Source organism: Camelina sativa, chromosome 4 (genome assembly GCF_000633955.1).
Source record: "Camelina sativa cultivar DH55 chromosome 4, Cs, whole genome shotgun sequence".
NCBI lineage: Eukaryota > Viridiplantae > Streptophyta > Magnoliopsida > Brassicales > Brassicaceae > Camelina > Camelina sativa.
The window spans coordinates 21,549,397-21,574,239 of NC_025688.1; the positions used below are offsets into that span (position 1 = coordinate 21,549,397).

Below are 24,843 nucleotides of genomic sequence, written 5' to 3' on the forward strand. Positions count from 1 at the left end.
ATAGATATATATATATATATATATATATATATTTTGACAACTTTCTTAAAAATATTTATAAACGTTATTTTAAGAATAATTAGTACAAATATATTTAATAATTATATAATTACGGTAATACCTATAAAGAAACCTCCAAGATTTCCTAGAGGTAGCTTTCCACACACACACACCGTCACGGCCGCTTGTCTCCAAGTTGTCTTGGGACTCGTCGACGATGCACAGCTGATATATATATATATCTATCTATCTATATATTCTTCTTCTGTGTAGCCGAGCCAGAAAATTCCAGAGAGATATATAACAAATACTATAAAAAACTGAATCTTGTTGTTGAAAAAGCAACCCCAAAAAACTTGTTTCTCAATTCTCTCTTCTGGCCCTTTTTCTTACCAATCTCCGGATTATAAATTCGCATCTTCTCGCCTGCTAATAACCCAATTCGATCCAAAAAGCTTTCTTCTTTCCTCTTGCGTTTTCCCGGTGTTTCATATTCGAGGTAGGCACAAAGGCTTCTCCTTTTTTTTAATAGATCGTTTTATACTGAGATCTGTGTTCATGGTTCTAATGTGTTGTGTTTTTTCTTTTGTTGAATCTGCATTTGTTTTTTGTTTTGGTTATATTGTTTCTGCAGACAACATAGAAAAGGTCTTAACTTTTTTTTTAAAGAATTTGAGATTTATTGTTTTGTTTTGAACTCTTATATTTGTGCTTATGTGCCATTTTGCTCAGGCTGTATTGTGTCTTATTGGAGGCATAGAAAAATCTCTATGGTGAGCCTTTTTTTTTTTTTTTGGCGCGATTCACTTCGTTGCTCTTCTTTGTTTCATAGATTTCTCACATTTGTTTTTTTTGTGTTTTTGGATTTGTTGTTAATAGGGAGAAGCACCAGCTTTTTTTGTGAATCATCTGGAGAATGGTTACACCAATGGCTTTGGTGTCAAATCTGAACCTAAAAACAGAGATACATCTGTTCAAATTGGGGATCGATCCGTAAGCTCTCTCAGTCTTTGATGTTTTAGAATGTGAAACTGTTTTTTAATTCTCTGGACTTTGATTTGATCTCAAGGTTTTATCTTTTGCAGTTTGTGATTGGTGGAAATCATGAAGGGAACCCGTTGTTCCTTGGTGTTCAGATTCATGACAAAATCACTAACAAGTGGTGTGTGTTCGTTGTTGCTATCATGATCTGTTTCCATTAGTGTTGAATCTTTAAGGATATGTATTCACTTTGAGTATTTTTCCAGGTCTAGTCCTTCTGTTCTTGGTACTGGCCCTAAGCCCTGCAAGGGTTACTCTGCCATTGTTCTGAAGAATGGTCGGATTTTGGTTATCAAAAAAGGCTCAGCTTCTGATGACTCCATTTGGTTCCTTGAGGTTAGTCTCTGGAATGATATCGATGTTTCTAGTGTAGAGTTTCTTGTGTTCTCATTCTCATATGTTTTGTATATTCATATAGGTGGATACTTCTTTTGTACGGGAACAAAAGAAATTGCTAGGAAGAGAGGTTGTTGCTTGGAGTAAAGGAGTAAGGGGTAATGCAGAGAAGCCTATCGTTATTAGCGGTCCTTCTGGAGTTGGGAAAGGAACTTTGATATCGATGCTTATGAAGGAGTTTCCTTCAATGTTTGGGTTCTCTGTGAGCCACACAACTCGAGCTCCGAGGTTTATGGAGAAGTGTGGTGTTCATTACCATTTCACTGATAAAACCGTTATGGAGAAAGAAATCAAAGATGGGAAGTTTCTTGAGTTTGCATCTGTTCATGGTAATTTGTATGGAACCAGCATTGAGTCCGTTGAAGTGGTTACAGATTCTGGAAAGGTAATAAAACGATCATCTCTGTATCTTCTTTGTCATTGGCGTTGATCCATCAAATGATCAATTTTTTTGTGCATATAGAGATGCATTCTTGACATTGATGTTCAAGGAGCGAGGTCAGTGAAGGCGAGCTCTCTAGATGCGATATTCATATTCGTATGTCCTCCTTCAATGAATGAACTTGAAGATCGCCTCCGTGCCCGGTAAAGATTAGAATTTAGAGTTGTTGTTTCTTTAGATTTTTCTTTGCAAGTTCTCAATTTTTTAAGTGTTGAAAAAAACAGAGGAACTGAAACAGAGGAGCAGATCCAAAAGCGGCTTAGAAACGCTGATGCAGAGATCAAAGCGGGGGAATCCTCAGGCATTTTTGAACACATTCTGTATAATGACAACCTTGAGGAATGCTATAAGAACCTTAAGGTGACTTAACCCGCCTTTTGTTATGAACAAAGTCCTCTTAATTGACTTCCATTTCAAACAACAAATGGCTCTCTGTTTCAGAATCTCTTGGGGATAGACGATCATGCTCCTGTGAATGGCGTAGAAGGTAATAAAACAATAGAGTAGACACAATGTATATACTAATTAAGTAGGAAAGGAAGCCTGATGGGTTTTGTGATTGCTTGATAAAAGCAGTAGAAGGGATCAATCTTCCCAAGGAGCACACAGTAACAAAGATGGAAGAAAAAATTTTGATTCAAGAAACAGGAGAAGGAACCAAAAATAACATGTACATGTTCTAAACCGATTAATGTTATTTTAATTTATTTTTAAACTGATGATTCTCTATAAGAGTTTGCTAATCAAACGTCTTTTGGTGGGCAGGATTGTGTTGGATTTATCTTCAATTAACGGGGGAGCACCGGGAAGAACAAGAGGGATCGTTCTGGACACGGTCAAGTCCAGTTGACAAAGAGTCTTTTCTCTTTCTCCGTGGAAAGCTTAAGAGGAAACATTTAGATGATGATGATGAACACTGCTCGTTATTTAAAAAAAACTAAGGCTTTTCCGCGGTTGAAAGGTAGTTTTATGTGTTCACTAGATAGGTACTGATGATGATGATTATGGTTATTATGATGATGATGATTCAAAAAAAGTCATGATCTCTTTTGAGAGATGATGGAATAAGATTTTTTTGTTCCTTTTACTGATAAAGATTTTGTTTAATCTAAATCTTGAAAGAACCCTTTCTTTTGGTGTTATTAGGACATGGAAAGTACCAATTTTTTTGAAATCTCTGCAATTGTTTCTTGAGATTCCCCTTACTGGGATAGGACAAACAAAGCAACTTAACATCGAGTTGGGAATATATATAATTAAAGATTGATCCCACAGTACAGTGTTTAGTATTTCGTACATGACTCAAGATCCTCTTGGACAGAAGGATGGCAGTTAGTGCCAGTTTACAGTTTAAAATCAGCCAATAATGTTAAAGCAAAACATCTCGAATAAGAGAGGAAGAAGACAAAGCTATAAAAAAAGAGACCAACTTGTGGGACTTTGGAGCTAAAATGGGTCCTCGAAAGATTTGCAACTTGCATTGATTCGTGGGTCCAAACTCCAAAGTCGGTGACAGTGTAAATAAATTGAAGGAAGGTTCGTTGTAGCTCACCACAGTTTCACTTTACTTGAAGATGACGATTATGCACTTATTGGCCCATCCCTCTCACGTCCTACTCACCACCACGACCACACACACTAGTCACGTGACAGTGTCGTCACGGTGACACTCTGTAATCTGCGATACCAATAAGACAGAGGCGTGTGCCTTTCACGCGCAGGTAAAGTATCTCTTCTGGGGCCAATCCATATCCTACCACGGAGGTGAAGTATCGCTTTTGGTGCAGCAGTTCTCGCTGGGTCAGTCGACACTGGAAAGTAAAATTATATTATTGGGCTAATGAAAGCCTAAGAACGAAATTTTAGGGTCCAGCGAAACATTAGTAGTTTGCCGGAATACCAAAGAAGCAGTAGACTAGAAAGAGTCGAGACCAGACAGGGAAGACATGTCGTCACTTGTGAGAGATGCCAGACATGTTGTGACTTGTGTATGCTATCAGATTCCAATACATTTCGTCTCTAGGTGGGTCAATTTGAAGCAGAGACAAAGTGTAAAGTGGAGTCTTTGCACTTTAACAAGTACTATAAGCCAGAGAGTTTTAGTAACAATTGTTGACTACATAATGATACAAACACAAGTACACAACATATGAGTCGAGCCTTAGCTACTAATAAAATCAGGACCTAACCAAAATCATGGAGGATCTGAAAATGTTCTTCGATGTACTCATCCCAGCAAGAATGTGTCTATACCGACTAACTTGGATCAGTTGGGCAATAAGAAAGATGTTAGCAGAACCAATATGCCAAGCATGATCCTTTGGATCAGAATGATATGTATGTTCTTTCAAAAGATAAAGATTGAAGAAGCGTAAGAAGAAACAGAGCTAATCCTTAGAACAGTTTACTGTCTCCAAAAATGTGAACTTTCTAAAACAACAAGGACAATCATCAAAGTTGCATATGCAAACCATAAAGAACTGCTGAAATTTTTGTCTTTGGAGACAAATCAGAAATGATCATAAAGCTTATAGCACAGATTTGACATTCTAATGAACAAACACTGGCACACCCAAATACAAAAAAAAAACCTCAACTTTCGATTTTGATGATCGATCACCCCAATATAGGAAACTTAACCAGTAATCATAGTACCAGCTCCTTCACCAGACATAATCTCATGAAGCAGAGAATGTTGTCTCCTTCCATCAATAATACTCGCAGTCTTAACTCCCTGAGCAAGAGACCTAATACAACACTTCACCTTAGGGATCCTCCCACCAGCAACTTTACCATCTTCAATCATCTTCTTCACTCCTTTTATGTCAATCTCCTTCACCAAGCTACCCGGATCCTCTTTATCCTCCAAGATCCCAGCCACATCAGTCAGCAGAATCAATTTCTCAGCTCCAAGCGCAGCAGCGAGCTCCCCAGCAACCGTATCTGCATTGATGTTGTAAGCTTGACCAGAGTCATCAGCAGCAACGGAAGCAATCACTGGAATGTAACCGGAATCAACAAGCGGACGCAGTACTGATGGATCAACTCTCGCAACTTCACCAACGAAACCCAATTGAGCTGAATTGGGAACAGGTCTCGCAGTGAGAAGACGACCGTCGTGTCCTGATAACCCCACAGCGGTAGCTCCGGCGGCGTTAATAAGCGAAACAAGATTCTTATTAACCTTTCCGACTAAAACCATTGATACGATCTCCATCGTTGTGGCGTCGGTCACACGAAGCCCGTCGCGAAACTCAGCTGGGATGTTGAGTTGTTTCAAGTAACGGTTAATATCAGGACCTCCACCGTGAACAAGGATCGGACGAAGACCGACGCAGGCGAGGAGAACGAGATCGCTTACGACTGATGATTTAAGCTCCGGCGAAGTCATTGCCGCGCCGCCGTATTTGACAACTATGGTTTTCCCTCGGAATTTTTGGATAAAGGGTAATGATTCGGAGAGGATCTCGACTCTGTAATCCGGTGAAGGAGCATTAACGGTTGCGAGTGAAGGCGGTGATGATACGGAGGAGGCGTTTACTGATAAACCTAGACGGTGATGGTGATGGTTCTTGCGAGGTGGATAGTTGAGTGATGGTGATTTGGTGGGGATCAGGGATTTGAGAGGATTGGAAAAAGATAAAGAGAAGGGTTTAGGTGAAGCATTGGTTGTGACAGTGGCCATTGCTGAACCTTACCGGAGGAGGAGGAAGAAGCGGCGGCGAATTAGCTGAAGTGAGATGATGATCTCTCAGATCTTGTTCGACGAGTTTTTTTGTTAAATAACGAATGAACCAATGGTTAGTGTCCACGTGGAGAATAGACACAGAGACGCTGTCGGAGCCCTAAGTTTATTTTTGGACTTATGCGTAAAACGACGGCGTGTAATGTGTAAGTGTAAACGACGTCGTTTTGTTTTTTCTTCCTTCGTCGTCTTCGAGAGACTGAGAGAGTAAATTTAGTCGGTGAGAAATTAAAATAATCTGGAATTGTCGATTATACTGAGTGAGATGGAGCGATTGGAAGAGGAGCTGATACGAAGATTAGAACCGGAGTCTCTAGTCTCCGTTACTATAGGTAGGTTCATGAGTACGATTCTTTCGGCTCGCCCTAAAAAGCTACGGGAGTCTATTTCACGTCTTACTCCTGATTCTCAGAAAGGTTCTTCAGGTTAGTGTTTTCAATTTGTTTTTGTGTGTGTGTTTATGTTTGCACATGTTGCTTTCTTATCTGATGGATTTGTGATATGTCTGTTTTCGATTTCGGCTGTTAGGCTCTATCGATGAGGCACTCTGGTTTTTGGAAAAGTTCGTTAGAGACGTTGCTGAGAGAGACGAAGCCATGGGTGAAATTCTCGTACCCATTATTGAACATGTATGTCTTATCTTAAAACCCTGTGAAATAACCTTGCTTGATTGTTGGAATGTCGCGGTCTTTTATATTTTCTGTTCTTATGTGTTTGTAGACATTAAGGTTTAAGGATTCAAAACATGGTAACTCAGCTATGATACTTCTACATTGGCTGTTTCAAGATGAAGTTCTTTTCCAAGCCGTTTCGATACATCTTTCGAAAATCATTTTGAGGAACGAGGACAGGTTTTTAGCTCTGGGGTGGTGTTTACTTGTCCGAAGTCTAGTAGAATGCGAGGATACTGGCGATCAAGGTTTTTGGCATGGTGAGCATTATTATCATCCTTGTTACTAAGTATTCAATACCGGTTATCTCTCTTGAGGGTGAGAAAATCGTATTCCTTATTGATGTCCTTGTATACTTTTTTCTTTGTTGACAGGAATTACGGAGAAACATTCTATATTTGTGGAGATTGTTTCATCTTGTGTGCCTCAATTGTTGATGATTGTATGCAATGGAAGGTATAAAGATCATCTACTGTTCTGTATGTAGCAAGTTTCTGTTTTTAAATACATAGCCATTTTTCACTTAGTTCTGAGCTGTGTTATTTTGTTTAGCGTTTTGCAGGATGGATACGAGGTGCCATCTCGTCTTTCTGTTTCAGCTGCTGATTGCTTGCTGTCAATTAGTAACGCCTTAGCGAAGAGGGATAATACTCTGGTCAATAGACAGAAGGCATCAACCATTTCGGGGTCTCATCAACCGGTTGCTTTGATACCTAATATTAGCGAGAAGAAAAATAAGCAGAGTTTTCTACCTGAAGACTCATACATTAAGGCAAATTGTTTACTGTGGAACCACCTGGAGGAGCTGATGCGCCTTGTGCAATGTCTTTTTTCTGTATGTTCACTGATTCTTTTCTATATTTTGGATTGATAAGTTATCCATGATTTGAGTTGAGTAATATTGACAAAAAACTGTTTCCAGTGGAACAGAAAAACTCGACCATTGCATGCAAAGGGGTTAAGTCAAGTGCTGAAGTGGTTAGAGGAGTTAAAAGAGCATCATGGTGGCTCCCCAGAGGAGGCAGGTCTTTGAGTGAATGCCACCTGTCCTTTTTCTTTTCTGTTTCTATTTCCGATTCTTGCTTATCAATTTTTTTTTTATCGTTTGATACCTGGAATTCAGGCACAGAGGCATCTGTGGGTGGATCTCTTCTGCTCTCTTCTTGTTGGAAGCATTACAGTGTCTTGCTCCACATGGAAGATCAAAAGTTCTCAAAGATTAGTAAGGAATTGTTGGAGCAATATTTGTCTGGTATAAAGGTCAGATATAATCGACAATCTTTTTGGTTCAAAGTTTTGTGATAGGAAAATTTATTTCATACAGTAACATTGTACTACATATGGGATTCTATTGTGTCCGTAACTGAGTCTGCTGCATATGTTTAAGTTCCCTAACCCAGTTTTGTCTAAGAATAAACAAAGTTTAGGCAATTGCCATCTCTAGCTTCTACTTTTTATTATTTTTTAAGAAGATCGAAAATGTGCAATGGTAGTAGACTCCGCTTGAAATTTAATGGAATGTGTCTGCATGGTGTATGAGTAAGATTGTTTGCTATGGACTCTTTTGTTTCACTCGGAAAACCTTTATAAGCTACACAGAGAGAAGTTGTAGATGTTATATTGGTTAAGGGCTGCTTATTACCTTTCTGTTGAAGTGTTTTCTAATTTGATTCGGTTTGTAAGAAGCTCATACCATTAATATGATCTAGTACTGGTTTTAATGCTTCTAGCTTTCTGCTATATGTCTTACAGTGTTTTTGCTAATTTATTGGGTCATCAGGAAGCTAATAAGTATTAATGATAAAATGATGCAGTATTATCCAGCAAGCTATCCTCAGGGAAATTCGGACACCAAGATTGGTGGTATAGAGACACAAAAGTTTTTCCTAAACTGTTTATGCCTTTTGTTGGGCCGCTTCGAGGGAAAGAAATTTGAGAGCATACTATCAGAGTATGGGATGAAGCTCGTGCCTTGTCTTCTAGATCAGGTATCCTTCACCAATTTTTATTGAATAGGGAGTGATGGCACGCTCTACAATAATTTCTCTTGCAGTTATATAGGTTGTTCTGATGGTTATGCACTTATGCTAGAAGCCTAGAATTCATTTTTCATATTGAATTTACTGACTCTCTACCCTATTATGAAACTCATAATTTTGGTTCTGCAGCTTCTGCTCAATTGCTATGATTATAACATATCCTGATACAGTTAATCTTGACAGATATTATATTTATATAATACCCTTGTTTTCATCTCAGTACTTACATTCTTCCTCTGCTTTCGAAGCTTCGCAGTAACAACGAAGAGATATCAGAAGACGTTGTTGCTATACTTAAGGCAGTTATCTTCAAGCTACAATCACAGTCTGGAGACGGCTTCTCTGACACAATGTGCATGGACGTTGTGATACCATCTCTGCTTCATCTTCTTGATGAAAGGGATGGTGCGGCCAAAGCTGTTAGTATCCTCTTCGCAGACTATTGTTCGAAGTATGTCTATCCTTGCTTTCCTTTTGATGCTTATTCATAAAAGTAGCTTTCTAGTTACCAGTTATGGTTCGTATTTTTTCTTCTAACTTAAAGAAACATTCACCAGAAATGCAGATAATAGCTGTCTCAGTGAAATTCTACAACGCCTTGTTTCTGGAACTACTGTGCAAAGGCTGAATTCTATGGATGTGATATCAGAAGTAATCCTTATGTCAAGAGATTCATTTCCTTCTCATATACCCTGGTATACAATCGTTTATATTTTTCGTCTCAATTTTCTATTTCTAGCTTTTCCGCATCTTCTTCAGTTCCTTGACTGTATTTACATTTTCATCCCCTCAGAAGTCAGAACTCATTTTTTGGACTTATATCAGGAAAGAGGTCGTGAACTGCTTGTTAAAGTGCCTTGGAGACGAGGAAACTTATATCTGTAAACAAACTTCAGAGTTGTTGAAGTCAATTGGTTGGTCTTCCTTTTTATTTTTCTATACCATTCCTTTGGAAGCTTTTGTTTGTGGCCATTATCAATTTCTGGTATTGGGCGTCTTATGTGTCCTACGACCTCTAGATCTTTCTTCTCTTCATTTTATTAGTTGAATATCATAAAGTTTGCTGAAAATAATCAGTGTTTTGTTAAAAGGAAGATTTATGTAAATTATTTATTTTTTAGATGAGGAAAACTTTTAAAGATCCCAATTTATGGGGTCCAAGACTTGTTATTCCATATCTCGATAGCACTTTTAGTTCATATATGATAACATTTATTTTCCACTTTCTTATAGAATTAAGCCATCAACTGAATGATTTTTGGTTTTCCTCTTCCAGAGCCATCTTTTGTGCTACCAGATTTAGTAACCCTCATTTATGCACCCAATGGCAAAGTATCAGCTGCCGAAACCTTGCTTGGGCTCTTGAAACATCACTAGGAGGATTCTGATGTTATATGTATGTTGCTGACCTGTCTTAGGTATCATGCTTTGTCTCTTTTTCTCCTTTCCCTCATGTATTCATAGCTGTTTGTTTATTTCCATTTACCCCAAACTCACAGGATTCTTAGTTAAGTGTTGCATTGTTTCTCTTCTAGTAATATTCAAGCTTTGGATACTTCAGAGAGTAATGGACATTCCACTGAAGGTATATGCTTCTATCTCATTACCATAGGCCACATGCTATACATAATTTGTGATAAAACTTTATTTTGTTGTTCTCGGTAAACATTTTTCTTGTATAAAACTATTTCAACATTTCAAATGTAATCTGGATAAGAAATATGCTGGATTATGAAACTTGAACGTTGCAAATATTTACTAGTCTGGCTGAATTACAAACTGGGCACGATCAACTTTTTCTTTGGCAAGAGCATGCTCATCATCTTCTTTTCCTGTTACAGGCTCAACTTTTGACAGCGATCGAGTGCTAAAGCTGATTCCAGAGTGGGCTAGAACTGTAAGTACAATAATACGTCATGCTTGCTATCTTTGAAATGAGTCCGTTTTAGTTTCTTAAGTGCCTATACCTTAGGTGATAACTCAACTTTTAACTCTCAACCTTCAGTACAAACTTCTTTAGGCATCGGTTGTTCCTTTTTCCCCTTCCAAGTACTATTACCTTTTATCTAAATATTTTCTTGTTTGTGTGGTGTGAAACTCTTCGCATAGAAATGACAAAAGCTTGTACCAGCTGTAATTAGGATAAAAAATGTGATTTCCTTCAACTATAGAATTTATGTATTTGAATATTTCTGCTTGTTGACTGAAATCAAATTCTTACAGGTGCAAAACTGGGGGTCACTGATTAAACCTTTTCTTGACAAGATGTTCCTGGAGCCATCCAATGCCATCATGGTTAGGTTTCTTAGTTGCATCAGTGAATATTTGGCAGATACGTCAAACATGGTCCTTCTACATGTACTATCACATATGAAGGAGCAAAACAAGTAAGTAAAAGTTCTCTTAAAATTTGAGCGAGGCAAATAAAGCTATTTATGCACCATAATTGTGATTTCTGTGCTAATAAAATCTTTTAACAACTTCCAAAATTATGAAATATTGATTACCAATAATGTCATTTCTAATCTAGGGTGGACGAGGGCTTCATATCCAGATCAGATACTACAAGTTCAGTTGACAAAACTAAATCGGAGAAGTCTCTATTTGACCACCTTTGCCCACTGCTTATATTAAGGCTGCTTCCCCAAAGAGTTTTTGATGATATTGACTCCTCTACAATTTATGGTAATTTCCACAGCGGAAACTCTGTTAATGGTAAGTATGCTTATGCTTTTAATCCTTTTCCCTGGTAAAAGTGGATGTTTATCATAAGGTCGTTTGACTCATATTGTCAATAAGATTCAACGCTTTAGCTATATTTTCGATAATTTTCCCTAAGCGGCATGATCCAGAGTAGATACGATCCCAGACTTGATTCACCCACATCTATTTCTTGTCATGTGATATATCAGACTATCAAGACATCAAGTTTGAGGATTGTCAATGCATTGCCGCTTTCATTTTAGAAAGGTTATTTTACTCTCAGTGATCATCAAACGCCATCTACTTTAATACTTATTTTATATCTACCGAACTAACTCTACTAATTCAGGGCATATTCTAAGTTCGAATTTGAAGAAGTTCGGAAACTCTCTGCTGAGCTATGTGGACGTATTCATCCCCAGGTGCGAACTGGCTTCCTTCTTCGACTTTGTATTGCCGGTCATTCTTGTGTAAATGTTTATATATGTTTTAAGCCTTTGTTTGAAAGGTAATTTTTATATACCAAGAAACAACGGTCAATGCTCATTAATAAGTTTCCTCTCAAGGTCACTGCTATCTTTATGAGAAAGCAAAGCACATGCAAAATTTTCTCCTGTCATAAGGGCTTGGTGTATTTTATTGTATCTGAAATTTTCCAAATGCTCAACTTCAGTTTTACTTATACAATAGTCTTGCCTTCTCTTCATCATCCTAATTTGTAATATGCCAGCACTTTTATTCAACAGGTGCTATTTCCAACTGTTTTGTTGCAACTTGAAAAGGCTACAGAGCTACAAGACAGCATCAAAATTAAAGCTTGCCTGTTTTCTATATGCACTTCCCTTGTGGTAACTTTTCATCTTTCGTGACTTATTCAGTGATCCCTGTTACCACTTGTTCGATGCACTATCAATTGGATTATTTTTGTACGTTATTAAGTTCTTCGTCACTTGCAGGTTCGAGGCTGGGAGTCTTTCTCACACAGTGTAACACCTAAGATCAGAAAAGTCCTGGAGAATATTTTGTTATGGCCTTCTGTTGAAGATGAAAGTAAGACACCGTCCACTGGCTATTGATTTATATCTCAAGCACTGTGACCTTTCACTTCCTCACTTCATGGCTGCTATATTTCCTTTCAGTTTCCAAAGTACAACACGGGTGCATTGATTGTCTGGCACTGATGATATGTGCTGAACTGCAACATCTTAAATCTTCAAAAACATTTGGAGGAGAAAAAATACGTACAACAGGGAAGCACATTTCTGGTTAGTATTGATGTTGTCTAACAATAACTCTTCCAGACTTGTCTTGTGTATATATTGTATCCTGATCTGTAGGTGTTGATGCATCAGGTAATTCTGTCCTAGATTACACGATCCATTGTTTAATAGAAGACAGAAGTAACTGCTCTTCTATCCCAAAGATGACTACTGAAAACCTAACTGGTGAGAGTCCTCTTCCTATTTCATTTCGTCTATGCATGGCGAACGTGATCATCAGTGCTTGTCAAAAAAGTCCTGAGTCTTCAAAGAAGACCTTTGCTCGGAGAGCTCTTCCGCCTCTTATTCATTCTCTCAAGGTACTTTGACTGCTTATTCTCATTTCAAATTTGGCTAAATTTGGTTGCATAATATCCTGAATTTTGTGCAGGTCATATCTGTACCTGAGGTCCGTGCAGCTTGTATCCAGGTCTTATTCTCGGCCATGTATCATCTGAAGTCCACACTTCTTCCTGTTTCATCTGAACTACTGAAACTTTCCCTGAGATTTCTTGAACATGGATCCGAAAAGGTACCAAAAATCTATCAAACTTATTTCTCACATGTTTCTCAAGTGACTACTGTCGAGTGTCGACATAACTCGAGTGTTAATATCCGCCTTGAATTTTAAGCTTATGCGGAAGTCAAATGTGTAGGAAAAGCTGGCTGGCGCAAAACTGATGGCATCATTGATGGCGAGTGAAGACGTGATATTGGAAAACATTTCAGAGGGATTGCTCGAAGCAAGATCAGTTCTGTCCAAAGCATCACTTTCAGATCCTTCTCGAGACGTACGTGAAGTCTGTGCTAAGCTATTGGCATGCATAACGCCGTCTTAAAGCCATTTGTTTTCTTTCTTCTAATGGTTTGTTCTCACGTGCCAGTGGAGTCGGTATGTTGATATCTGGTGGTAGCAAACGATGGCCTAACTTTCATAGGGATTCTAAATATTACTATGTCATATGAAAAGAACAAATATGTTTCGGCAACTACCATTTTGTGTTTTCTGAAACTGCAATTTGGCTTGGCCAAACAACAAGTCGACACTTTCTAACTTAACAGATGGCGTACAGTTGCAGAGACCTTTCCGAAAGAATGTGACAAGGGAACAATTATGTACAATAGTAGGACATTATTGATTGAGAACTGGAGAGGGATGGAACAAAAAAAATACCTTGATAAACCGGAAAAGGTCAGAAGGTTCATACAGATAATACATTACTAAAGCTAGATTTGATATGCACAGACCTTCCAATGTCTACAACTATTAACTAAAGAACATAAACGCATAGATGACATGCCCTATTATATTTCACCTACTACTTGTCTCATTGTTTACTCTCTTATACTCTTCTCTTCTTCTTTTGTCTTCATCTTCACTGATATATCTCTCATTTGTTCTCCCTACTCAAACCATCATCATACCTCTTCCCCGATGTTGTGATGCTGCCCTTCCTTTTGACAGCAGGAGCAGCGACTCTTGATTTCAGAAATGCTTGACTTGAGTTGCTTTGCATCGTTAAGACTAAGATCCTCTACATAGTCAACAATGCCATAAACTACACCACGTTTCTCAACTGTTGCATCAAACTTAGCTCCAAAACCTTGGATTTCAACACATTGGAGAGTGTTCTTTACGGGATTGAAGTAGAATGCATAGTATGGGTCACATGTATACTTCATACACAAAACAATATCACCTGTAGCCGCCACTCCAGCAACTTTAATTTCGCAGGAATCAAGGACTTCATTCTGCGGCAGAGTGTAGACACATTTAACCCATTCCTGTGTCTCGACATCCTCTAGAAGCCACATACACAACTCAGTTCCACCAGCGTCAGCACATTTGCAGTTAATCACACCTAACTTACCCTTAGAGTTGACCAAACTCAATTCACTAGGATGCTCTACATGATCATTAAGGCATGATGCGTCAATAAACTCTAACTCCTCAGACCTAACATCAAAGCCAACTATCACAAAAGACGGCTCAATATAGGTTTGAGCTAAGTAATACAAAACCCCATTGATGCATATCCCTGCATTGGAACAACGATGATACAGATGATACAGATCAACAGAGACATCCTCCGTATCCCTCCACTCGGGTTCTCCAGATTCTACAGTTAGAACGCTATGAAAATCAAAAACCTTGAATTGCTCATCAATTCGATCAAACCCTAAAAAGCCTCGAGACCTACTGTACTTCCTGACTGGTAAGTCATCATACATTCCGGTGATAGGGTTACAAATCAAAGGCTTCTCCTCATCAATGATCCGCACAAAAGGGAAATAGATCAAACCTGAGGCATAGCTACAAATGTATTGGCAAACGTCTCCTGAGAACTTGGTATGGTATTCCAAAGGAAGCGACTTCTCATATCGCTTCTGTGGCTGAGGCGACGAGAAGAAGAACCACTCGTTATATCCATATCTCTCGACGGCAAACAAGAGACGAGGACGAGCCGAGGACCTGACCAGGAACTGCTTCTTGAAATCCGGACTCCGAAGCGTAGACGCCCAGTGCTTCGACAGGGTACGAAACCTAGCTACTGACTTCGACGGCAATCTCGTAAATATCTCGAGAATCAGATCATTTGGGAGCGGTTCCATGTTTCTTCCTCTTTCCATCGGACTCGCCGGAGTGCGTGATTGTTCCACCGGAGAAGGATTTAGGGTTTTAGGGAAACTACGACGACAACAAAGTTGAAATTTGTGCCTTTTTCCTTATTAAATTCGTTAAACTCGTCTGAGAGTATAAGGAAACAGAGAGTAATTTTTTATAGGCCTTTATGGGCTTTAGCATACTTGTGAATTAGCTAAGCCCATTTAGTACGTTTGGTTTGTTCTCACGTGCCAATGAATTTGCAATGTACTTTTTTTTGTTTTTCGTGGAAATTGTCGATCGGTTTATCTCTAATAACCGAAACCGAACCGAACACCCAAAATCTCGGTTCGGTTATTTCGGTTATATCCCAGGCTACTACTAATGTACAGTATGTGTTGCTAATAACTAGATTGTAAATATTATGTGAAATAGTAACTTAAGTTAAAAAAAAACTCCAGCGAACGACCAAAAAAACAAAATATTAAAATTGGGCTGTAACGACCAAACCAAAACAAAATGTATAAAACCCACCCACTCACTTTCGAAAGAGGTTTATCGGCCTTATAGGTCCACTTAAGTTTAATGGATTTCTCCACAGATTAGTTTACAATGACTGAGCGAAGATGGTAGTTTTTGCAATAAAATCATCATCTTCTCCTAAGTTGTTCGTCTTCTTCCATGTTTAAATCCTACTCTCAAATCTGTTCACCTTCCCAGTCCATGCACTGAAGAACCACCGTTACCATTAAATATACTTCATTGCCCACTCTCTCTACACTTAAATATGACCATTACAATTCCATTATTATCTTCTATTCCTAAACCCTATAAATTCGGGACTTCTGTAATTGAACCCTCACCACCACAACTTTGTGATACGACCTTCGAAACCAACCATGGCATCAGCATCTATCTCCATTCCTGCGAAAAGAAGTTGCAAAAAAAACATTCCACGCCCTTGAACTTGAAGCCCCTTTCTGCAAAGAAAAAGTTCTATTCAGGTTAATCCACTTCTGGGAGGCTCGCAACGTCAGCTTCAGAAAAAACACTCTCTCAACACGCCACATCAGCAAGCTATGCTCAACATGAAACAGAGTTCCCACATCAGGTTATCGATTTTTAAAACAACGGTTCCTCAACAATCTGAAAAACTGAATCGGTTCCTCTTCCAATTTCTGTAAGGAGCAAAGTTATTACTGATTTATAGGTAGTTTCACAGAGCACAATCCGTCACCCAGAAACCCTTATTTTTGAATGTTCTTCGCTTTTGACAAGTTCAACACAGGCTTTAGGGTTGTCGCCGTGTGGAATATTAGTGAAGATACAATAGAGAAAGAGTGACAGTATAATATTGAATCGATCGATCGGACTATGAGGAATCGTCTTTTGTCCTTTCCTTCTCCAGATCTGCACTCCCCTTCCCTCCATCGAGTATCCTTTATAATCTTTTCTATGTTTGTTTGTTTTGCTCATGTGTGTGTTTTGTAATCTGTAGATTAGTTTGTAATTTGGTATAAAATCTGAACATTAAAACCAAAAAAAAAAAAAAAAAAAAGAGATGGCTCGGCAAGAGCGGCTACCTTGGTCTTCGAATTGCCAGAGAAAGGAAGCGCAAGAGATTGATAGAAGTAAGAAACATTTAGACGTCAAGGTATCACTCATTTGAATGTATCATTTATTCATATCATTTGTTCGAGGGCCCATTTTCTCTTTTAATTTGATGTCATCTATCAATTGTGTGAATCTTTGGTGCCTCCTACCATGTATGATATTTCAAACTAACCTTTGGAAATGCTTCCAGACTTTCATGTTTTCTGTTTTGATTAAAAAGACTTGGCTGAAAAATTATTCTTTACCTATGTACGCATTCCCTTTAATTTGTTTTCTGTTGTTTCCTTTTGATTTGGTTGTTTTTTCCATTAGTTTGATTGACAAGAATATTTTTCATTTGCTTTTTTTTTTTTTTACTTTAATAATGCCTTGACATTTATTTCTTCTTAACTATTAGTGACAATCCCTTTTGTTTTCCAGAATTCCATCGAGGTATCTACCATGTTCTTGGATTTATTGACAAAGCAGATGAGCAAAGATGAAAGGATGTTATTATGTTAATTCAAACGATTTTATTGATGTCTGTCTTATGAGTGTGTGGATATGTATTCCTTCTAAATTCTGATATAAAGTATTAATTTTATTTGGTGTAAAAGTCCAACGTGAATGGTAGTTGGTGGTTTTACTATTACATTGTAGAACAAATGCAGAGTAAAAAGATATACCATATTGGATTTGTTATTGTATTTGGTTTCAGTCTATGAGAAGAATCATATGACTGACCTTGGACCCGGATTATATTCTTCTACCCTTCTCCTATCGTCACCTGAGAAATTCTCAAATTCAGGTTAAGCAAACATTCAAAATTGTGTGTAGTTAACATCAAATTCAAACAATAAACTTCCACAACGGTATCTTTGGTATTACATGATCTCAATATAAAATTTTGAAATTTGGTGATTCGCTCGGCATACAAATTCTCGTGTTCACCATAGCACCATCAGTTAACTATAAAGATCTTCTTTTCTATGATCAATAAATAATTAGTTTATTTTAATATTCTCCCACTAAACTTTATTTCTACTATTTTATCTTTTAGTACCATGCATGATGATATCTAATCCCTGATCCTCCCTGATGTCTTCTTATTGGGGGATAAATATGAAACTATAGTTTTATTATATCTACTGTTTTCGAGAGTTCTTATCGCTTATCATATTGAGTTATTAATAGAAAAATACTTGGGTTCACCCGTAGGGGAACCTTTGTATTCACCCCCTTCCTTCTCAACCAATCAAAATGTTATATCTTATATTTTATTTAAAAAATAAATAAAAATTAAATGAAAAAACAAAACTAATTAAGGAAACAAATTCTGTATACTTTTATTTAAAGAAAGTTAAATATTGTTTTGGTTTAGATTTTACAATTAAAATGAAATTATATATCGGTTTGGGTTTACAAATGAGATGGTTAGGGTTTAAATTTTAAAATTAGAATAAAATTATATGTCGGTTTGGGTTTATAAATGAGATGGTTAGGGTTTAGATTTAACAATTAGAATGAAAGTATATGTCGGTTTGGGTTTATAAATGAGATGGTTAGGGTTTAGATTTAACAATTAGAATGAAAGTATATGTCGGTTTGGGTTTATAAATGAGATGGTTAGGGTTTAGATTTAACAATTAGAACGAAAGTATACGTCGGTTTGGGTTTACAAATGAGATGGTTAGGGTTTAGATTTTACAATTACAACGAAATTATATATCGGTTTGAGTTTATAAAAGAGCGGTTGAAGTTTTTAATTTTATAATAAATGTGTACTGATTTTATTTCCTTATTTTATAAGGGAGTGAATGAAAAGGTTCACTCCTAAGGGTGAACCCAGGTATTACTCTTATTAATATTACAGTTCTGCCTTTCAATATGGTCATTCCCACTTATCTATGTGACCATGCGAGAAATAGAGGAGTCGAAAGAATATCAATTTCCAACAAATTAAGAACCATAGTGAGAGGTAAACTGTTTGTGTGTTACTATTCTTAAATATTCATATGTAGCTTAACTGAATTTATATGAGGCTTAGACAGAGTATACTTCAAATCTAACAGGGGGTTTACTTTTCTCTTTTAGTCAACATGTTGCAATTTGCTTACACTCGATGATTTGGTCATCTATGTTGTCATATCCAATATAAACTTTGTGGTTTGGTTGACGTTTATTTGGGTACGATCAGTGAATATTGTAGATGTGTTGCTTTGTGGGGACTCTTTAATTGAATGAAGTTGATGATGCCAGACAAATGTTATTGTCAAAAATATATTAGGGCGTAGAGCCTGGTGAAATGGTGGACAGAAATGATACCACATAGATAGTTTAATTATGTTCCCTAACAACAATTTCTCCATTTTAATCTCCTAAAACTCTTAACAAAATCACTGTATTTCTTACATCACATATTGATATATTATCATCTCTTACATTCACTAGAATCACATTCAGAATATTTTAAAACTCAAAGTCTCAAACTAATATATTGCATTTTGAAATAACAAATATTATAAAAATGTAATTTCAAAACTATTTATCAAAACAAACCGCGCGTAGCGCGGAATAGCCCCTAGAAGCAAGAACATGGTATATCAATGCAGGATGTGCTAATGCGTGAAAAAAAAAAGAGAAAAGGAAGAGAGAAAGCGATTCTACCAAATTTTAGAGATTTCTAGCCTTTACTTGAAAAATCTGCAAAACCAAAAAACACAGAGAAGATGATTTCATTTTTTTTTAGAAAAAAAGCATACTAAATTATACTTACTGCAAAACCTATTTGTATATAAAATATCCAACAACACAACATAAACAACCAAAATCAAATACAACAACAAACATAAATACGGTTTTACGTAACCAAAAAAATAAAATACACAACAAAACTCAGAATACACCTTCATCTAACTACCTATGCGCGGATCAATTGCTAGTATAATTACAAAAGAGGCAGTAGAAATTGCATTTTGGTTTCAGGTAATTGGGGGAGGAGGAGGATATTATAGATTTAGAACTGACGAGAAACAGAGTAATTGGTTCATTCTGAAGAGAACAATGTGGTTCAGTTATGGAACCTGCAGCTACCATTTTGTGTTTTCTGAAACTAAGTCTTGCCTTTTAATTTGTCTTGGCATTGAAGTTCAGATTAGGAAATCAAACCAACACCTGTCCTCACTCTAGGTTTGCAAATACTCGTACCCGTTCTGCTGCGCTTGTTCTTCTTGCAGAGACCTCTTCCCGGCGATGGTAAGAAGGCAAAAAATATGTGCAATGGTAGAAGACAACATCAAACTATACATATAAACTCTACAGTCGGGGAGAATTTTTTTGATTTAGAACTGAAGAAGATGGAATTATATAAAAGACAACTTGTAGATTTAACAAATTTAGTCAAAAGGTACATACGATTTACCAAAGCTAGATTTGATTCACAGACTTACCAAACCAAAGTCTAATTAACTAAAGAACATAAACACATATATGACATGCCCTATTGCTTTATACCTACTCCTTGTCTCATTGTTAACTCTCTTCTTCTTCTGACTTCTTTTTCACTTCATCTTCATTGATGTCTCTTTCTCCCTACTCATACCATTATCATACATCATACCTCTTCCTCGGTGTTGTTATGCTGCAGTACCTTTTTACAGCAGGAGCATAGAGTCTTGATATGAGAAACACTTGACTTGAGTTGCAGTCCATCGTCAACACTAAGATCCTCTACATGGTCTACAAAGGCATAAACTTCACCACGATCCTCAACCGATTCAAGCTCAGCGCCAAAACCATGAATTTCAACACTTTGGAGAGTGTTCTTTTCAGGGTTGAAGTAGAACACATAGTACGGCTTACATGTATGTTTCATACACAAAACAATATCACCAGTAACAGTCACTCCAGCAACTTTAAATTCGCAGGAACCAAGGATTTCATTATGTGGCAGAGTGTAGACATACTTCACCCATTCCTGTGTTTCGACATCCTCTAGAACCCACATAAACAACTCAACGGTACGTCTTCCACCAGCATCAGCAAAACTGCAACTAATCATACCTAATTTACCCTTAGAGTTGACCAAACTCAGTTTACTAGGATGTTCTAGATGATCATTAAGGCATGCTGCGTCAATAAACTCGAACTCCTCAGACCTAACATCAAAGCGAACTACCACAAAAGATGGTTCGATAAATGTTTTAGCTAAGTAATACAAAACCCCATTGATGCATATCCCTGCAGTCGAACAACGATGATACCACAGATCACAAGTGATATGTTTATGCCTCCAGTTGACATCTCCAGATCCTAATGTTAGAATGCTATAAAAATCCAAAACCTTGAATTGGTTATCAATGGGATCAAATCCTAAAAAGCCTCGAGACCTGTTGTACTTCCTGACTGCTAAGACCTCATACATTCCAGTGATAGGGTTACAAATCAAAGGTGCCTCCTCCTCAATGATTCGTACAAAAGGGAAATAGATCAAACCTGAGGCAAATGTATCGGCTTACGTCTCCTCTGAACTTGGTATGATAATCTATAGGAAGCGACTTCTCATACCGGTTCTGTGGCTGAGGCGACGAGAAGAAGAACCACTCGTTATACTGATATCGTTCGACCGCAAACAAGAGTCGAGGACGAGCCGAGGACCTGGCCAGGAACAACCTCTTGAAATCCGGGCTGCGAAGCGTAGACGCCCAGTGCTTCGACAGGGTACGAAACCTAGCGACTGACTTCGACGGTAATCTCGTAAATATCTCCAGGATCAGATCAGTTGGGAGCGGTTCCATGTTTCTTCCTCTTTCCATCGGACTTTCCGGAGTGCGTGATTGTTCCGCCGGAGAAGGGATACGACGGCGACGACAAGTTTGAAATTTGTGTTTTTTTTCCCTTTTTTCTTATTAAACTCGTCTGAGAGAGTGAGAGTAATAAAGAAACAGAGAGTAAATTTTTATTGGCCTTTGAGCTTTAGCATTATGAATAAAGCTAAGTCTATTTTTATATTGTCGTACTACATTTGTTTTTTTCTCACGTGCCAATGAATTATGCGAAGTATTTTTATAAATTAATAAATACTAGTGTAAAAATTACAAAAATTAATAAAATAACAAAAAAAATCAGGTCCCAAATCAGAAAGGTACAAAAATTAGAAAAAATTAATAAAATAATATTTTTTTTTGAAATTTCTATATAAATATGAGGTTCTATTAATATCATAAATTAATAAATTACACATATATCTATATCTATATATTATTTGATATGTAAATGCAGATTGTCTTGTCCATTTTTCAAGATTCTTAATTTCTGAAACTTTTTTTGTAAACTTTTACCCTTCTGTTTGGGCAATTAATCTTGGAGTTTTTTTAAATTTATTTAATGTTTGGTTGAAAAAAAAACAATTGTTATGTTGTATTTTAATATTATAATATCACAAAATAATCTATATTATGTCATAAAAATAGCCAAAAAATTCTTTAAGTTTTCAGTATATAAATATTCATCATTGTCATTTTGATAGTCTTATCGTCAATTAAAATACGATAATTATATTATTATTAATAAATTTTACTTAAGTATGTCATGTATATTATATACCTGATTTTATCTATATTATTTGTAGTTTACTGTCAAAATTATTTTTCTAAATATAAAGTTTTCAATTCCAAAACTATTAATTTTTTAATATCCAATTATATAATCTTATTTTTGTAAAATTATCTTAATTCATAAGAGTTTTACAATTATTAAATACATCTATGAATAGTTAAATACTACTTCGTCCGGTTTTATTTACTTGTCGTTTAATATTTTTACACACAAATTAAAAAAAGTATTAAATTTTCTAATAACTTTTAATAATATATTTTATAATGTTTTTATTGGTCAAAGCCTTAAGACAGAAGAGATAAAACTGGAATATTCACCAAACATCTGCATTAAAAATTTAAAACGATAATTATTATAAAATAAAAATGAAGTCCTAAAAGGACAACTAAATTAAAACAGAGAAAGTATAAGATAATAGATATTAATTTATTAATATCACTATAAATTAGCTAAATGTCATGGTTCCAAGTCTCAACATTATTTATTTATAGAGGTTTTACTATATGTGGTAGCTAACTATAGATTGTAAATATTATGTGAAATAGTAACTTTAGTTAAGGTAACACCAGCTACCAATAAAATACAAAAGAAGCAATATAAATCGCATTTTGGTTTCAGTTAACTATAAACTCAACAATGGGGGAGGAGGAGCATATTATAGATTTAGAACTGACAAGAAACAGAGTAATTGGTTCATTTTGAACAGAACAATGTGGTTCAGTTATGGAACCTCCAGCTACCATACTTTTACATTTGTCTTGGCCTCGAAGTTCAAAATTAAATCAACACCTGTTCTCACTCTAGGTTTGCAAATACGCGTACCCGTTCTGCTGCACTTGTTCTTCTTGCAGAGACCTCTTCCCGACGATGGTAACAAGGCAAAAGTTATGTTCAATGGTAGAAGACAGCATCAAACTATACATATAAACTCTACAATCGGGGAGAATTTTATGATTTAGAACTGAAGAAGATGGAATTATATAAAAGACAACTAGATATACCAAAAATAGTCAAAAGGTACATACGAATTACCAAAGCTAGATTGATTCACAGTCTTACCAAACAAACGTCTATAACTATTAACTAGAGAACATTAACACATAGATGGCATGCCTTATTGCTTTTTACCTACTCCTTGTCTCATTGTTTACTCTTTTANTTCAGATATGGTCCATATGGAACCTGCCGCTACCATACTTTTAATTTGTCTTGGCCTCGAAGTTCAGATTAGAAAATTAAATCAACACCTGTCCTCACTCTAGGTTTGCAAATACTCGTACCCGTTCTGCTGCACTTGTTCTTTTTGCAGAGACCTCTTCCCGACGATGGTAACAAGGCAAAAGTTATGTGCGATGGTAGAAGACAGCATCAAACTATACATATAAACTCTACAATTGATTTAGAACTGAAGAAGATGGAATTATATAAAAGACAACTAGAAGTATATTGATTTAGAACTGAAGAAGATGGAACTTTATTGATTTAGAACTGAAGAAGATGGAATTATATAAAAGACAACTAGATTAAAGTAACAAAGATAGTCAAAAGGTACATACGATTTACCAAAGCTAGATTTGATTCACAGACTTATCAAACCAACGTCTATAACGATTAACTAAAGAACATAAACGCAGAGATGACATCCCCTATTGCTTTTTACATACTCCTTGTCTCATTGTTTACTCTCTTATACTCTTCTCTTCTTCTTCTGACTTCATCTTCAATGATGTCTCTTCCATTTCTTCTCCCTACTCATCCCATCATCATACATCATACCTCTTCCTCGATGTTGTCACGCTGCACAACCTTTTTACAGCAGGCGCAGAGAGTCTTGATATGAGAAATGCTTGACTTGAGTTGCAGTGCATCGCTAACACTAAGATCCTCGACATGGTCTACAAAGGCATAAACTTCACCACGATCCTCAACCGCTTCAAGCTCAGCTCCAAAACCATGGATTTCAACACTTTGGAGAGTGTTCTTTTCAGGGTTGAAGTAGAACACAAAGTAGGGATTACATGTATATTTCATACACAAAACAAAATCACCTGTAGCCGCCACTCCAGCAACTTTAAATTCGCAGGATTCAAGGACTTCATTCTGCGGGAGAGTGTAGACATATTTCACCCATTCTTGTGTCTCGACATCCTCTAGAACCGACATACACAGCTCAACGGTACGTCTTCCACCAGCGTCAGCAAAATTGCAATTAACCACACCTAATTTACCCTTAGAGTTGACCAGACTCAATCCACTAAGATGCTTTAGATGATCATTAAAGCATGCTGCGTCGATAAAATTGAACTCCTCAGACCTAACATCAAAGCGAACTAACACAAAAGATCGTGGACCATATGTAATAGCTAAGTAAAACAAAACCCCATTGATGCATATCCCTGCAATGGAACAACGATCATAACACCCATCAAAAGAGATATCCTTAGTCCTCCAATTAACTTCTCCAGATCCTATTGTTAGAATGCTATCTTGATCCAAAACCTTGAATTGCTCATCAATGGGATCAAACCCTAAAAAGCCATGAGACCTGCTGTACTTCATAACTTCATATCCCTCATACATTCCGGTGATAGGGTTACAAATCAAAGGAGTGTCCTTCTCAATGATCCGCACAAAAGGGAAATAGATCAAACCTGAGGCATAGCTACAAACGAAACTGCTAACGTCTCCTGTGACCTTGGTATGGTAATCTAAAAGAAGCGACTTCTCATATCG

General features: G+C 36.8%; 4 protein-coding genes and 2 pseudogenes across 6 annotated transcripts in view; 2 read left to right on the forward strand and 4 right to left on the reverse strand.

Annotated features, from left to right (window-relative positions):
* LOC104781662 (guanylate kinase 2) lies at positions 162-3,021 on the forward strand. Of its 2 annotated transcripts, none has more exons than XM_010506382.1 (11): positions 162-499; positions 733-773; positions 880-993; positions 1,086-1,162; positions 1,248-1,377; positions 1,460-1,822; positions 1,901-2,022; positions 2,104-2,239; positions 2,321-2,366; positions 2,453-2,549; positions 2,645-3,021. In XM_010506382.1, exons 2-11 carry the CDS (start codon positions 771-773, stop codon positions 2,727-2,729), a joined length of 1,173 nt encoding a protein of 390 aa, XP_010504684.1. In that variant the 5' UTR covers positions 162-499; positions 733-770; the 3' UTR covers positions 2,730-3,021. The 2 variants fall into 2 exon arrangements, with proteins under 2 accessions (XP_010504684.1, XP_010504685.1); XM_010506383.1 differs by having other exon boundaries at positions 2,456-2,549.
* On the reverse strand, positions 4,252-5,659 carry LOC104781664 (acetylglutamate kinase, chloroplastic-like). The gene has a single exon (XM_010506385.2). It carries the CDS (start codon positions 5,562-5,564, stop codon positions 4,515-4,517), a length of 1,050 nt encoding a protein of 349 aa, XP_010504687.1. The 5' UTR covers positions 5,565-5,659; the 3' UTR covers positions 4,252-4,514.
* On the forward strand, positions 5,740-13,355 carry LOC104781663 (annotated as a pseudogene).
* On the reverse strand, positions 13,456-15,162 carry LOC104781665 (F-box protein At3g57580-like). Its single transcript, XM_010506386.2, has one exon. It carries the CDS (start codon positions 14,925-14,927, stop codon positions 13,716-13,718), a length of 1,212 nt encoding a protein of 403 aa, XP_010504688.1. The 5' UTR covers positions 14,928-15,162; the 3' UTR covers positions 13,456-13,715.
* Positions 19,857-21,443, reverse strand: LOC104784128 (annotated as a pseudogene).
* LOC104781666 (F-box protein At3g57580-like) overlaps positions 23,600-24,843 on the reverse strand; it is a 5,901-nt gene continuing 4,657 nt past the window's right edge. For both annotated transcript variants that reach the window (XM_010506389.2, XM_019244845.1), the window contains exon 2: positions 23,600-24,818. In XM_010506389.2, the coding sequence (XP_010504691.1) occupies positions 23,881-24,818 (938 nt within the window). In that variant the 3' untranslated portion in view covers positions 23,600-23,880. The remainder of the gene's footprint in view (positions 24,819-24,843) is intronic.